Source organism: Chiloscyllium plagiosum, chromosome 13 (assembly GCF_004010195.1).
Source record: "Chiloscyllium plagiosum isolate BGI_BamShark_2017 chromosome 13, ASM401019v2, whole genome shotgun sequence".
Classification (NCBI taxonomy): domain Eukaryota; kingdom Metazoa; phylum Chordata; class Chondrichthyes; order Orectolobiformes; family Hemiscylliidae; genus Chiloscyllium; species Chiloscyllium plagiosum.
The window spans coordinates 55,264,034-55,279,631 of record NC_057722.1 but is presented as its reverse complement, the minus strand read 5'-3'; the positions used below and the strand labels follow the sequence as shown (position 1 = coordinate 55,279,631).

General features: G+C 40.6%; 1 protein-coding gene across 1 annotated transcript in view; it reads left to right on the top strand.

Moving 5' to 3' along the window:
* daw1 (dynein assembly factor with WDR repeat domains 1) overlaps positions 1–15,598 on the top strand; it is a 73,016-nt gene that overhangs the window by 53,652 nt on the left and 3,766 nt on the right. Inside the window, exons 8-11 of the mRNA XM_043702958.1 lie at positions 2,995–3,101; positions 6,557–6,659; positions 8,656–8,770; positions 9,920–9,996. Of these exons, the coding sequence (XP_043558893.1) occupies positions 2,995–3,101; positions 6,557–6,659; positions 8,656–8,770; positions 9,920–9,996 (402 nt within the window). The remainder of the gene's footprint in view (positions 1–2,994; positions 3,102–6,556; positions 6,660–8,655; positions 8,771–9,919; positions 9,997–15,598) is intronic.

Sequence of the window (15,598 nt, the reverse complement as noted above, 5' to 3'; positions counted from 1 at the left end):
TGAAACTACCACTGTATTCTAACAGATGAAAGGCTTAACAGACAATCAATTTTTCGATGTATAATTTCAGTTACATCACACTGCAAATTTTTGCTATAAATTCTGTGTTACGATCGAGCCCTCCACTATCACTAATTAGAGTATTATCGCACAGAAGGCAGCCATTTTGGCGCATCATGCCTACACTATCAACTGATGAAGGAGTGTCGCTCTGAAAGCTAGTGTGCTTCCAATTAAACCTGTTGGACTATAACCTGGTGTTGTGTGATTTTTAACTTCATGTTTGTCACTTTCTTTTAGCTCTTGATTTTCTATCCTGAGGTTAATTGGCTTTCCGATGGTTAGAGTATGTGTCAATGGGTTTTGATCTAGGTTGAATGTCCAGTATCTCTGTACATCCCATTTTGTCTGCACTGAGTAGCCCGAGGTGTAAAAGCTGTCTCACTCTTGCATCTGTTGGTTTTGGTCGATTGTTCTTTTGGAGAGGAGGTATAAATTGGGATTCCAGGCTGAACAATAGTCTCAGAAAGCAATCTCCATTTCCAGGGTTATTGGTTGTGCATTTTCAAAATAGACAGGCAGGAGGCTGGAAGAACACAGTAAGCCAGGCAGCATCAGGAGGTGGAGAAGTCAACATTTCAGGTGTAACCCTTCTTCAGTCCCCGAAACATCGACTTCTCCACCTCCTGATGCTGCCTGGCTTGCTGTGTTCTTCCAACCTTCTGCCTGTCTACTTTGGATTCCAGCATCTGCAGTTTTTTTTGTCTCTAGCCAAGGTTATGTATTTCCTGCCGACTCATTCTAGCTCTCATTTACCTTTTAAAAGTTTTGAAAAGTCCAGGGTTTTGTCCAGAATTTTAGATATTGGGATTTTTGATTGATCCAAAAAATTGGTGCCATCATTTAAACCATGATGCTGTCTATCCTCAGATGGTGTTAATGGGTCCCTTTTTGTGTCATGGCTGATTATAGCTTTCAGTTAGAGATAAAATAAAACTGCAGATGCTGGAATCCAAAGAGTCAAACAGGAGATTGGAAGACAGCAACTCAGGCAGCATCAGGAGATGGAGAAGTCAACATTTTGGGTGTAACCCTTCTTCAGGAATGGAGGTCGGGTTAAGGGGAGCTGCAGATAAAGAGGGTTTGGGGGATGGTTTTGGATGGAGTGATGAGGTAGTGATAGCTGAACATAGAAAGTGGGTACAACCCAGGTCTGTTTCACCTGCCTCACCTCCAACCTACTTTACTGCTTCTAGTGTTCCCGATGTGGTCTTCTCTACATCGGTGAGACCAAACGGAAACTCAGGGCATGTTTTGCTGAGCGTCTCAGCTGGGCCCACAAGGGCCAGCCTGACCTCCCAGTCACTGCCCATTTTAATTCTCTTTCCCATTACCTCTTCGACATGTCTATCCTCAGTCTCCTCCATTGCCACAGTGAATCAGCAAATTGGTGAAATAACACCTTATCTTTGGCCTGGGCAGCCTACAGCCCAAACGAGTTCTCCAATTTCAAATAACCTCCCCTTCCACCCCCTGACTCCCTTTTCAGCCCCTCCTCCTCCCTTCCATTCCTCTGACCGACCCTTCCTTCCGGCTACGAACCGGATTCATTCCTCTCATCAACCAAACTGGTCATATTCACTGCCTGTGTTCACGTATCACTACCTCACCACACCCAAAACTCTCCAATACCCGTCTTTATCTGCAGCTCCTCCACCCCCACTCCAGTCCTGAAGAAGGGTTATACCCGAAACATTGACTTCTCCACTTCCTGATGCTGCCTGGATTGCTGTGTTCTTCCAGCTTGCTGCTTGTCTACTAATTATTGATGTCAACTAAGAATACTTTAAACATTATCTGATCATTTATCACATTACTGTTTGTTGGAACAAAAACAGAAGTTACTGGAAAAGCTCAGCAGATAGAGTCATAGAGTCATAGAGATGTACTCTCTAATTCTGGACTCCCCCACCCCAGGGAAAATACTTTGTCTATTTATCCTATCCATGCCCCTCATAATTTGTAAACCTCCATAAGGTCACCCCTCAGCTTCCGCCATTCCAGGGAAAACAGCCCTAGCCTATTCAGCCTCTCCCTATAGCTCAAATCCTCCAACCCTGGCAACATCCTTGTAAATCTTTTCTGAACCCTTTCAAATTTCACAGCATCCTTCCGATAGGAAAGAGACCAGAATTGCATGCAATATTCCAACCGTGGCCTAACCAATGTCCTGTACAGCCGCAACATGACCTTCCAACTCCTGTACTCAATACTCTGACCAATAAAGGATAGAATGCCAAACGCCTTCTTCACTATCCTATCTACCTGCGACTCCACTTTCAAGGAGCTATGAACCTGCACTCCAGGGGCTCTTTGTTTAGCAACACTCCCTAGGACCTTACCATTAAGTGTATAAGTCCTGCTAAGATTTGCTTTCCCAAAATGCAGCACCTCGCATTTATCTGAATTAAACTCCATCAGCTACTTGTCCATTGGCCCATTTGATCAAGATCCTGTTGTAATCTGAGGTAACCTTCTTCGCTGTCCACTACACCTCCAATTTTGGTGTCATCTGCAAACTTACTAACTGAACCTCTTATGCTCACATCCAAATCATTTACATAAATGACAAAAAGTAGTGGACCCTGCACCGATCCTTGTGGCACTCCACTGGTCACAGGCCTCCATCTGGCAGCATTTGTGAAGAGAAATGTTTCAGGTCTGGTGACCTTTCATCAGATCTTGGTTCTCAGGAAGGATCACTGGACCTGAAACATTAACTTTGATTTCTCTTCACAAATGCTGGCAGACCTGCTGAGCTTTTCCAACAATTTCTGTTTTTGTTTCTGATTTACAGCATCTGCAGTTCTTTCGGTCATTACTGTTTGTGGCACTTGCTGTCGTCAGATTAATTGCCATGTTGTCCACATAACAGTGACTTCACTTCAAAAATACAGGTTATTCTTTTCTGATGAACTTTTTTTTCTCTTTCAGGGGCATTCAGCTGAAATCATCTCTTTGTCATTTAATACAACAGGGGATAAGATTATCACAGGTTCCTTTGACCATACTGTTTCTGTGTGGGATGTGGGATCTGGCAGGTGCGTAAACTGCTTAATCAGAAACATCAGTCTGCACTTTTAATATTGTAAGTTTTGAACACCTTTACAGAATTTAAATAAAAATTCTTTATTTCTAATGTAACCTATAGTGTCTTATATTTTTGCACAAATTATGGAAAACATAATTTCAGCATAAGCCCTTAGTTTGTAACAGCACCCACATACCATCAATGCAAAAATAACTATTTATCTCTACTTTTCTCACGTACTGACCTTTCCATCCCCTTGTATTTTGTTTTGTCCCAATATTTCCATTCATTTAATATTGCATATCTTTTATTACATTTCAATCATCTTAGTGGCCTTGTTAGTCAAGGACAGTATAACGGTGGCTGAAAGAACTTTTGACGAGGACTTGTCAACTGAGGTAGTGTGGGCTGAGGTTAAAATCAGGAGAGGAGAGGTCACACTGCTTGGAGTTTTTTTTTAGGCCTCCGCAGAGTTCCAGGGAGGTGGAGGAGAGGATTGGCAAAATTATTCTGGGTAGGAGTGGAAGGAACAGTGTGGTCATTATGGGGTCTTTAACTTCCCCAACATTGACTGGAAATGCTATAACTCTAGTACGTCGGATGGATCAGTTTTTGTCCAACGTCTACAGGAAGGTTTTCTGACACATTATGTCGAAGGGCCAACAAGACGGGAGGCCACACTGGATCTGGTGCTTGGTAATGAATCAGGTCAGGTGTTTGATTTAGTTGTAGGTGAGCACTTTGGAGAGAGTGATTATAATTCAGTTACGTTTAGTTTAGTGATGGAAAGGGATAGGTACATGCCATAGGTCAAGAGTTATCGGTGTGGCAAGGGCAATTATAATGCGATTAGGCAAGAATTAGGATGCATAGAATGGGGGAGAAAAATGCAGGGGATGCAGAAAATGGAAATGTGGAGCTGGTTTAAGGAACAGATATTGCATGTCCTTGATAGGTATGTCCCTGTCAGGCAGGGAGGAAGTAATAAGGTAAGGGAACTGTGGTTTACTACAGAAATTGCACCTTTTGTTAAGCGGAAGAAGGAGGCTTATGTGTTGATGAGACAACATGGTTCAGATGAGGCAATGGCAGTTACAGATCAGCTAGGAAGGATTTAAAGAGAGAGTTAAGAAGAGCAAGGAGGGGACATGAGCAGTCTTTAGCAAATAAAATAAAGGAGAACCCTAAAGCTTTCTATAGGTATGTGAGGAATAAAAGGATGACTCGGGTAGGAATAGGGCCAGTCAAAGACAGAACTGGGAAGTTGAGTGTGGACCCTGTGGAGATTGGAGGGGTGCTAAACGAACATTTCTCATTGGTTTTCACTCAGGAAAAGGAGAATATTGTAGAGGAGAAGAATGAGGTACGAGATATTAGACTAGAAAGGATCGAGGTTAGTTACGAAGAGGTGTTATGAATTCTACAAGGAGTGAAAAGTGAGAACAAGTCCTCTGGGCCAGATGGGATTTATCCGCGGATTCTCTAGGAAGCTAGGGAGGAGATAGCAAAGCCTTTGGCTTTGATCTTTGAGTCGTCATTGTCTACAGGTTTAGTACCAGTGGACTGGAGGATTGCAAATGTTGTGCCCTTGTTCAAGAAGGGCATTAGAGATGACCCAGGTAATTATAGCCCAGTGAGCCTTACTTCTGTTGTAGGAAAGGTTTGGAAAGGATAATAAGAGATAAGATTTATAATCATCTAGCAAGCAACAATTTGATTTTAGATAGTCAACATGGTTTCATCAAGGGCAGGTTGTGTCTCACAAACCTCATTGAGTTTTTTGAGAAGGTGACGAAGGATGTAGATGAGGGTAGGACTGTTGAGGTGGTATACATGACTTCAATAAAGCCTTTGATAAGGTTCCACATAGTAGGTTGTTGGAGAAAATTCAGAGGCATGGAATTGAGGGTGATTTAGCAGTTTGGATTAGAAATTGGCTTTCTGAAAGAAGGCAACGAGTGGTGGTTGATGGAAAATATTCAGCCTGGAGTCCGGTCACTGGTGGTGTGCCACAACGGTCTGTTCTGGGACCACTGCTGTTTGTCATTTTTATAAATGACTTAGATGCAGGCATAGGTGGATGGATTACTAAATTTGTAGATGACACTAAAGTTGGTGGAGTAGTGGACAGTTTGGAAGAACGTTACAGGTTATAGGGGGACTTGGATAAACTGCAGAATTGTGCTGAGAGGTGGCAAATGGAGTTCAATGCAGCTAAATGTGAGGTGATTCACTTTGTGAAGAATAACAGAAAGGCGGAATACCTGCTGTTTGTCATTTTTATAAATGACTTAGATGCAGGCATAGGTGGATGGATTACTAAATTTGTAGATGACACTAAAGTTGGTGGAGTAGTGGACAGTTTGGAAGAATGTTACAGGTTATAGGGGACTTGGATAAACTGCAGAATTGGGCTGAGAGGTGGCAAATGGAGTTCAATGCAGCTAAATGTGAGGTGATTGACTTTGTGAAGAATAACAGAAAGGCGGAGTACTGGGTCAATGGAAAGATTCTTGGTAGTGTGGATGTCCAGAGTGATCATGGATCCATGTACATAGATCCCTGAAAGTTGCCACCCAGGTTGATAGTGCTGTTAAGAAGGGATATGGTGTGTTAGGTTTAACTGGTAGAGGGATTGAGTTCCGGAGCTGCAATATCATGCTGCTACAAAACGCTAATGCAGCTGCACTTGGAAAATTGTGTACAGTTCTGGTCGCCATATTTCGGGAAGGATGTGGAAGCAATGGAAAAGGTGCAGAGGAGATTTACCAGGAAGAAGAAGGCGAAGAGGGGATTTGATAGAGACATAAAAGATGATCAGAGGATTAGATAGGGTAGACAGTGAAAGTCTTTTTCCTAGGATGATGACGTCAGCTTGTACGAGGTGATAGATTTAAGACAGATGTCAGAGGCAGATTCTTTACTCAGAGAGTGGTAAGGGTGTGGAATGCCCTACCTGCCAATGTAGTTAACTCAGCCACATTAGGGAGATTTAAACAATCCTAGGATAAGCACATGGATGATGATGGGATAGTGTAGGGGGACGGACTTAAATTAGTTCACAGGTCGGCGCAACATTGAGGGCCATAGGACCTGTTCTGCACTGTATTGTTCTATGTTCTATGTTCTACGTTTTATCTTCTGAAAAGAAGAGACACAAATATCATTCATTATATTTCCTTGTACATAAAAAAATTAGTTAAGTATAACAAATATTTTAAAAATTAATTCCTTTTAGAAATCCATACTGATTGACCCTGTTTAGCACATGCCTTTCTAAGTGTTCACTAACTGCTTCATGTATTATAGCCCAGAATAATAGTAACTTAAAATTATTTGGCCGATAATTTATTTGTTTATTCGTTTTTCTATTCTTCCTTTTCTGCAACAGGAGTTTAACACTTGTTCACGTTGGATCAATATAGAAAGTATTAACTATCTGTTTTTAATTCTCTGATCTTTTAGGAGAATGCACACTCTGATCGGACATCGAGGTGAGATCAGCAGTGCACAGTTTAATTGGGATTGTACACTCATTGCTACTGGATCAATGGACAAAACCTGCACAGTAAGATACTCACTAAATGATCCTCACAGCTTTATGAAGGAAATGACACTGGTTTCAGACTGTGGATCTGAATTTAATTTTCAATTAAAAAGTTTGTCTCATTTTTAAAATTAATATAATGAAATTGAAAATAAATCGCATAGCTATCTGATTTTGCCAACTGCAACTTGCCATCACTGGCTAGTTTCCTCCATTGTCTATAATTTACCATTTCCTACACCAATTATTGGAAACCAGGCATTTCTTCTATTAAATATTGGAAAGTTTGCAGCTCTATTCTTTGTTCCTCAGCATCAACTCAGTTTCTTTAGCCACTAATTTACTAATTGCTCCTCTTTATTTTCTGAGGTTATAACTGACAATTCACAACCTCAATATTCTATTTGACCCTGAGCTGAACTTCCGACTCCAATAGCAAGTCTTACTTTGTAGTATTATTCCTTCTTCTGATCGTTTTCTGCTCAAGCCGGTATTCAGGCCTTGTTTAAGCCCACCTTTGACAGTTCTAATCTTTTTCTGGCTAGTCTCCCATCTCTGTAAATTTGATGTCATCTACATCTTTGTTGCCAATATCAGGGTCTCACACCAAATCCCATTCAGTCATCACTCATCATCCCTGTTCTTGCTGAGATATATGGTTTCCATTCCAACAATGTCTCATCTTTAAAAATCTCATCTTTGTATTTAAATTCCTCAATGACCTTGCCTGTTCTTACTTTTGTAATCTCTTCTAGTCTTACAATCTTCTGATTATTCCTGCAAATCCTGCATATCCTCAATTTTTACCTTTTCCCCATTAGTCATTGTTACTTCAGTTAAGCTCAGGAATTCCCCTCCCAACTCTTTCCACTTGATTATTCCATTAGGTCTATTCCGTTAGGTCATTGCATTGAATCTATGTCTTTGACCAGTCTTTAAGTCACTTGTCTGGGTAACCATTTTTGTGCCTCTCTGTTAAATTTAATTTGGTAACAATCCTTTGATGGGCTTTGGGAAGGTTTTACTACATTAATGCTGCTTTATAAAAACAAGTTTCGGTTGTTAAAGGTATTTCCTATCATTTAATTTCTGCCATTTTATTTGATTAATAATTTCTCTTAAACCATAAGTGTTAGAAACTACAGGTTAAGTATGGCAGTTATTGGCATAGCAGATCCCTGCCAATTTGCTGTATCATATGGAGACTAAGAATAGGTTCATATCCGCAGTTTTCTCTTATGGTGACACCTGACATTGATCAGAGTGTTGTACATGGGATTAGCAAGAATAAACAAGAAGTTTTCATGCAGACTCTTGTACATCTTCCAGCAGTATTGCTGGAACCTAGAGTGTAGGTTGCTAGTTTTCTGAGAGAATGGTGTGTATCAAATGAAAACCAAGGATAAGAAAAGTGTAAATTCTGAACCCTGCATCATAATGTTACTATGGTCCTATGTTTTTGCATTATCATGAAGTGATTTTTGATGGTAGTCAGGGAAAGAAGAAATTGTCCCATATATCATAATATAGAACTGTTAGAGGTAGAAATTGGATCTTGTTCTGTTTTCCAAAAGTAAGGTGATTGCCATGAGTCCTAATTTAGGCATCCATTTGCCTTCCTTGCAGTTCACCTGAAATAATACTGATCAGAAATTTGATTGAACCATTTGTCATGTGGTAAGAGTGGCTACTGAAAAGGCATTAGACCTTTGAATGTGCTATTGAAGGGTCTAGCAAAGGCTTCTTTTCCTGAAATGAACTGACCTGACTGGCCCTGCTCCAGTCATGTTTCTTGGCGTGGAAATGGTACAGTTAATGATGACCCACTCCACCATATCTTCTGAAATTTCAGTTTCAAGCCATTTTATGTACCTGCTGGTGCATTAGCAAAACCTTTAAGCAGATTAACTGCCTGCTCCATCAGTTGAAGTGCAGAACAAGAAATTTTGTATTTCTTTCATTAAACAAGCATTCAGCAATTAATTAATTTGATTCATGACTGCTGATTATTCTCTAGCTTTGGGATGCTGTCAGTGGAAAATGTGTGGCAACATTGTCTGGACATGAAGATGAAGTACTGGATGTTTGCTTTGATTACACAGGGCAGCTTATAGCGACTGCATCAGCTGATGGTAGGTACACTAATAGTTGGATTCATAAAAAAGGAATAAGTGTGTTCATTATACTTATTTTGTGTGTTGGTGTGTCATGCCCCTTTTTCAGTGGAATATAATCACTTAGACTGCGTAACGAATTTTATAAGGTAGAATGCAGAAGATGATGTGATATATTTGATATCGGACTATAATGTAAAAGCCCATCCTGCTTTTCTGAGGAAAAGCTGCATTGTGGACGTCAGCTTGCATTGCTCACTTGTAGCCCTCCATTGCCTAAAGCACACTCAATTACATTCCCTCTGTTCTCTTGAACACGAGTTGGCACTATCTTGACTCTACAACATAACCAACAAGTGATGTCAGGATTCCAATTTTAGATAAAGCCATCCTGGTTATGCCTACATGTTCACTCTTGAGAAAAGAGTATGTGAGTACGCAGCAGCGTTATTGAAAGGGCCAGGCACCTTGATTGAAAAAAATATTCCAAAAATGTAGTTTCATTGCAAAGTATCTGAAAGTACTCTAGTGTTTTTTAGGGGTGCTTGCGTGAATTTTTCATTGAGTATTGCTGCAACCTTAGTGATGTCGGAAGATTAGGTTGTCTGTCCACATAAAAGTATGGGAGCAGTTGTGACAATGCCTTTGAACTTGCAGCATGACAAAGAATGCATGGAACAGAAATTTGGATGAGGGCAAACTCAAGTTTATTATTGAGGAGAAAGTGAGGTCTGCAGATGCTGGAGATCAGAGCTGAAAATGTATTGCTGGAAAAGCGCAGCAGGTCAGGCAGCATCCAGGGAACAGGAGAATCAACGTTTCGGGCATAAGCCCTTCATTTCCTGAAGAAGGGCTTATGCCCGAAACGTCGATTCTCCTGTTCCCTGGATGCTGCCTGACCTGCTGCACTTTTCCAGCAACACATTTTCAGCTCAAGTTTATTATTGGTTTCTGATGTAATCCCTATCTGTTTCTAAAAGCCATTTGAAGCCTGGGAGCAGCTAATACTTTGACTTAATCTTTGGTAGATAATTATGAATTTTGTCATAATCTAATTTGCAATTAATAATAAGAAATATTCTTGCTTTTATTGCATTTGTTTTTATACATTTATGCTATTTGTCCAGAGAATTCATAAAGCTAAATATGTACACTCTTTACTTGAAGGTACTGCGAGAGTTTATAGTGCAGCAAGTCGCAAATGTATAGTGAAGCTAGAAGGTCATGAAGGAGAAATCTCCAAGGTAAGTTTAAGAAAACTGGCTGAAGAATTATTCCATAAAAGATAAGATTATAAGTGTAACTTGTCTTGTGCCCAAAACTGGCAGAGCAATTGCTTCAAATATTGGCTCATAAAGGCAAATTTACCTTCAGGCTTCATGTTGCTCATGTCTGCAAATGGAGTGATGCTTAAATTCATCCATTGGAAATATGGATAAGCTTTTACACAGAGCTAACGATTCAGTCTAGTCTTGGGGTGCGCTCAGACGCAGCAATAAACCAGAAGCTTTTTGGTGGGCCACAGAAGTGCATTCCTGTTTCTCCAAATTGTTGACTCTCCTCCACTGGTTTCTTGAGGATGGAAGATTGGGCCACTTAATTTCATACAATGATGCAGGCAGGCATGGGATGCAGGGAGGAATACATCTGCTGGAGAATAAAAGAAACCCTGATAGGAAGTTGCTGAGGAGATCAGCAGCAGGAGGGTGCTGCCATGCTCTGGATAAAGTGCCAAAAGAGGTTTAATTACCTGAACGAAGCAGGAATGGTGAGTGCCAACACTCAAGTATGCCCTGATCTACATCTTCTCACAATCCCTCTTATTCTGCTTTCAAGTCAACTTCAGCACATCACTCTTTGTATTAACATATTTTGTATGCACAGCCTGCCCTCCCTACTGAGACACTTCCTGCATCCACATATGACCATGCACCATAGCTACTAATCATCATTTTAATATAGTATTATGTATATCTCTCAAAGTGATCTGCCACAAATGTTGTCTATCCACCTTCTCAAAAATTTCACATGCTTATAGGTCTCTTCTTTCTTGCCATAGAAGAGAGCGCAGAAACCAGAGAAAAGCAGATAAATGGAAATGGCTGTCCAGTCATCTCCATAATGACAACTATGGAGGAACAGGTGCTGAAGACAAGCCAAAATTTGGAATGACTAACACTAGAAATGGGATCTCCCATTTAACCAGTGTTAAAATTGAATAACAACCACATAGCATGCAACACCTACTCAATGTGACTTTATATCAGAAGCCATTGAAATGTGATGTGTGCAATTATTAATTATCACCCTCTTACCTCTGACAATACAATTATGTTCTTTACCTTCCATGGCCGTTCAGCGTCCCATAAAAGGTGGTACTTGAAGAGGGTGAAGAATCCTCGGAGATATTCACTCAGGCTGAGGATTGAAACTTTGCACACTGCTCACCAGCTCATACACACATTTCAGTGGAAGCACAAGACATTTCGTTAGCAATATATCCTTTAAGCATATAGCCAAACCAGACATTCCCATGAAGGCCGAGAACAAGTCAGTCCTTTTAAGTTACCACATGTACACAGTCGGACAAAAATATTATTAGGACCTTAGCTTTATAGACAGTGTACAACAAAAAAAGGGGAGTGTTGATTGCTGGGAGCTCACAGGGTATCTCACACATCACAAGTGAGCAGGAGCAGGTGGTAAAAACAAGGTTAATGAGGATTCCAATTGGAAGGCACAGGATGCTCAAGTTCTATTCTGTGAATGCAAAGGCTAAACCATGGCACTGTTGGTGGAGAGGAAATCTCTGGAGCAACATTGAGACAGTAGTGAGGTTTTGACAAAGTGTCTAGCTGTAGTAGGCAAGATTGGAGACGTATTGGAAGAGTCTGTCTTTAGTATGAATGTCCTGGTGTTTGTACTGATATCTACATGCATGGAAAGATTGATAGCTTTCATGGAGGATCAATCCAACATTCTGCCAAATGTATGCTGGTCAGTGGACTCCACATTTAATTTGTCACATTAATCAGGGTTGATGAAGACTTAAACTTGCCTATTCAACAAAATGCTCACCAGTTCTTTGTTAGAGGAAAGGTGAAAGAGGTCTATGGGAGGAAAAATAAAGGGAGTAACATTAACGTGGGAACTTTGCTCAATTGCTGCCTAACATTGCTCATTTTAACTGTTACATACTGACTCCTACACTCCTATGGCTGACCCTGCAAATCCAAGGCTGGATGTAGTTAGAAATTGTTGGCAGGGCTCCATAGCTAATGGGACATCAACCATGAGCATTGATCAGTCACAGCAAGGAAATGAGAGAGCCTGGCTCGACCTCTACTGAAGTCATGCGTACAACACCACATGCAATAGTTGAGAAAGGAATAATAGGGATTGTAGTTTCACAGGTATATTTACATTAGTGTTTAACATAATGCTAATACATCAATTTTCTGCTCATTTTGATTAGTTCACTTCCCCAAATTGCTCATTTTCTCACACTGATTAGAACAAACTCTGTCTTGTGAAGAGTTAAAGATGAGCAATGGGTAATTTTGAATGGGACTAATTGTTGATTGTGGAACTGCTTTGCACAAGAGGTGGGAGGTGGCGAAATGGGTTCAGAGTGGAGTATGAAGGTGGCTGGAATGCTTTGATTGCAATAGTCCCGTAGAGCTAGACAGTATGGCAAATGCAAGCATCCCACTTATTCTGGCTGGAAAGAGCAGTTGAGAATTTTGTATAGGTCCTGTCAAACATTGATCATCACCATATTGTGAGACTGAAAATATAACATGCAGATTTCTGCAAGGAGACAGAGGCAAGAAAGAAGTGAAATGTGGTGGTGACTTTGGCAGGCCCTAGTTTTGCATGACCTTCTGATCCACTTAACTGGAGATTTTGTTCTAGGAGACTGCAAATGTCTATGATCACCTGAAAGAAAACTCTGATTCTCCTGAGGCACCGCTGCTCAATCAATCGTTGGGTTGCTGCTGGCTTCTCAGTCTTTCCACAACATTAAAGTTAAAAATCACACTACACCAGATTATAGTCCAACACGTTTAATTAGAAGCACTAGCTTTCAGAGCGCCGCTCCTTCATCAGGTTGTTGTGGAGGACACAATTGTAAGATACAGAATTTATAGCAAATGTTTACACTGTGATGTAACTGAAATTATGCATTGAAAAATACCTTGATTGTTTGTTGAGTCTTTTATCTGTGCGAATACCATGATAGTTTCACTTCTTTCATGTGTAAATCACAAACATTTTTTTTAAAAGTTACATTCTCAGGTTAACTGTAACAATTAGTGTTAGTCAGACAATATGTTGAAGGCTAACACCAATTGTTACAGTTAACCTGAGAATGTAACTTCTAAAAAAAATGTTTTGTGATTTACACATGAAAGAAGTGAAACTATCATGATATTCGCACAGATGAAAGACTCAACAAACAATCAAGGTATTTTTCAATGTATAATTTCAGTTACATCACACTGTAAACTTTTGCTATAAATTCTGTGTCTTACAATAGTGTCCTCCACAACCACCTGATGAAGGAGCGACGCTCCGAAAGCTAGTGCTTCCAATTAAACCTTTTGGATTATAACCTGGTGTTGTGTGATTTTTAACTTTGTACACCCCAGTCCAACACTGGCATCTCCAAATCATTTCCACAACATAATATCAATACTGTTAACCATACATAACCCACTTATCTTTTACATTAAAATTCTCCCCGTTGTCTCATTTACAATACTAAAAAAAACAAGATTATTTATGAAACAGCAGCAATTAATTAATAGTGATGAAAAAATGTCATGAAGTGGGATAACAATGAAAACAATGCTTATAGGTGTTGCATTGTATGACTATTAATTATAACTTTTCTCATTCTTGCAGTCATGTGTGTATCAGTGTCATAGGTTGGTGACACAAGTAAAGATATTACGGCCAGTGACGTAGGATAATGATTTAAGTTAACACCATTATCCTCAAGATAACTGTTTCCCATATGTTGTTTGTTCAATATTTCTGCACAATTGCCTTGAAGCTTTAGAGCTGTTTAACCTTGAAATGTTTGAAGTAGTTCTTAATCCCGTGTAAATCTTTATTTCAGCATTAATAAATGAGTGTAAATGCCACGACTGAGTAATGGTGACGTTTACATTTTTTTATCTCTCTTCAAAATCCCGGGGAAGATTTTCTTTCAATTTATTACAATTCTTTGAAGAGGTAACATGCAGTATAGATAAAGGGGATCCAGTATATGTAATATATTTTGATTTCTAAATAGTGTTTGACAAGGTAGTACACACAGATTAATATATGAATCGTGATAGTTTGGCAAAGGAGGAGGTGTAACAAGACCTGCATGTCCTTGTACACCCATCATACATGCAGCTGCTGGTGAAGAAGGAAACTGGTATGTTGGTCTTCAAAGTGAGAGGATTTGTGTACAGGAGCAGGAGCTGCAATTGTCCAGAACTTTGGTGAAACCAAACCTGGAGTGTTTTGTGCAGTTTTGGTCTCCTTATCTGAGGAAGGGTGTTCTGGCTATGGAGGGAATGCAAAAAAAGGTTAACCGGACTGATTCATGAAACGGCAGGACTGACCTATGAAGAAGGATGTATTTGTTCGGACTACATTCACTGGAGTTTAGAAGATTGAAGGGGTATCTCATAGAAGACTTTAGTAGGACTAGACAGGTGAAATGCAAGGATTTACCCAATGACTATGGGGACCAGAATTAGATGTCACAGTTTAAGGCAATGGGATAGACCATCTAGAACTGACATGAGGAGAACCTATCGGAAGGATGTTGTGAAACTTGAAAGGGTTCAGAAAAGATTTACAAGGATGTTGCCAGGGTTGGAGGATTTGAGCTACATTGAGAAGTTGAATAGGCTGGGGCTGTTTTCCCTAGAGTGTCGGAGGCTGAGGGATGACCTTAAAGAAGTTTATAAAATCATGAGGGGCATGGATAGGGTAAAGAGACAAGGTCTTTCCATGGGGTGGGGGAGTCCAGAACTACAGGGCATAGGTTTAGGGTGAGAGGGGAAAGATATAAAAGAGAGCTAAGAGGCAACTTTTCCATACAGAGGGAGATTCATGTAAGGAGTGAGCTGCCAGAGGAAGATGTACAGCACGGAAACAGACCTTTCCATCCACCTCATCCATGTCAACCAAATATCCCAACACAATCTAGTCCCACCTGCCAGCACCTGGCCCATATCCCTCCAAATCCTTCCTATTCATGTACCCATCCAGATGCCTTTTAAATGTTGCAATTGTACCAGCCTCCACCACATCCTCTGGCAGCTCATTCCATACGTGTACCACCCTCTGAGTGAAAAAGCTGCCTGTTAGGTCTCTTTTATATCCTTCCCCTCTCACCCTAAACCTGTGCCCTCTAATTCTGGACTCCCCCACACCAGGGAATAGACTTTGTCCTTCATGATTTTATAAACCTCTATAAGGTCACCCCTCACCCTCCGATGCTCCAGGGAAAACAGCCCCAGGTTATTCAACCTCTCCCTATAGCTCAAATCCTCCAATCCTGGCAACATCCTTGTAAATCTTTTCTGAACCCTTTCAAGTTTCACAACATCTTTCCGATAGGAAGGAGACCAGAATTGCACGCAATATTCCAACAGTGGGTAAAAACAAGGACTGCAGATGCTGGAAACCAGAATCTAGATTAGAGTGGTGCTGGAAAAGCAGAGCTGTTCAGGCAGCATCCGAGGAGCAGTCAAATCGATGTTTTGGGCAAAAGCCCTTCATCAGGAATACAGGCAGAGAGCCTGAAGGGTGGAGAGATAAGTGAGAGGAGGGTGGGGG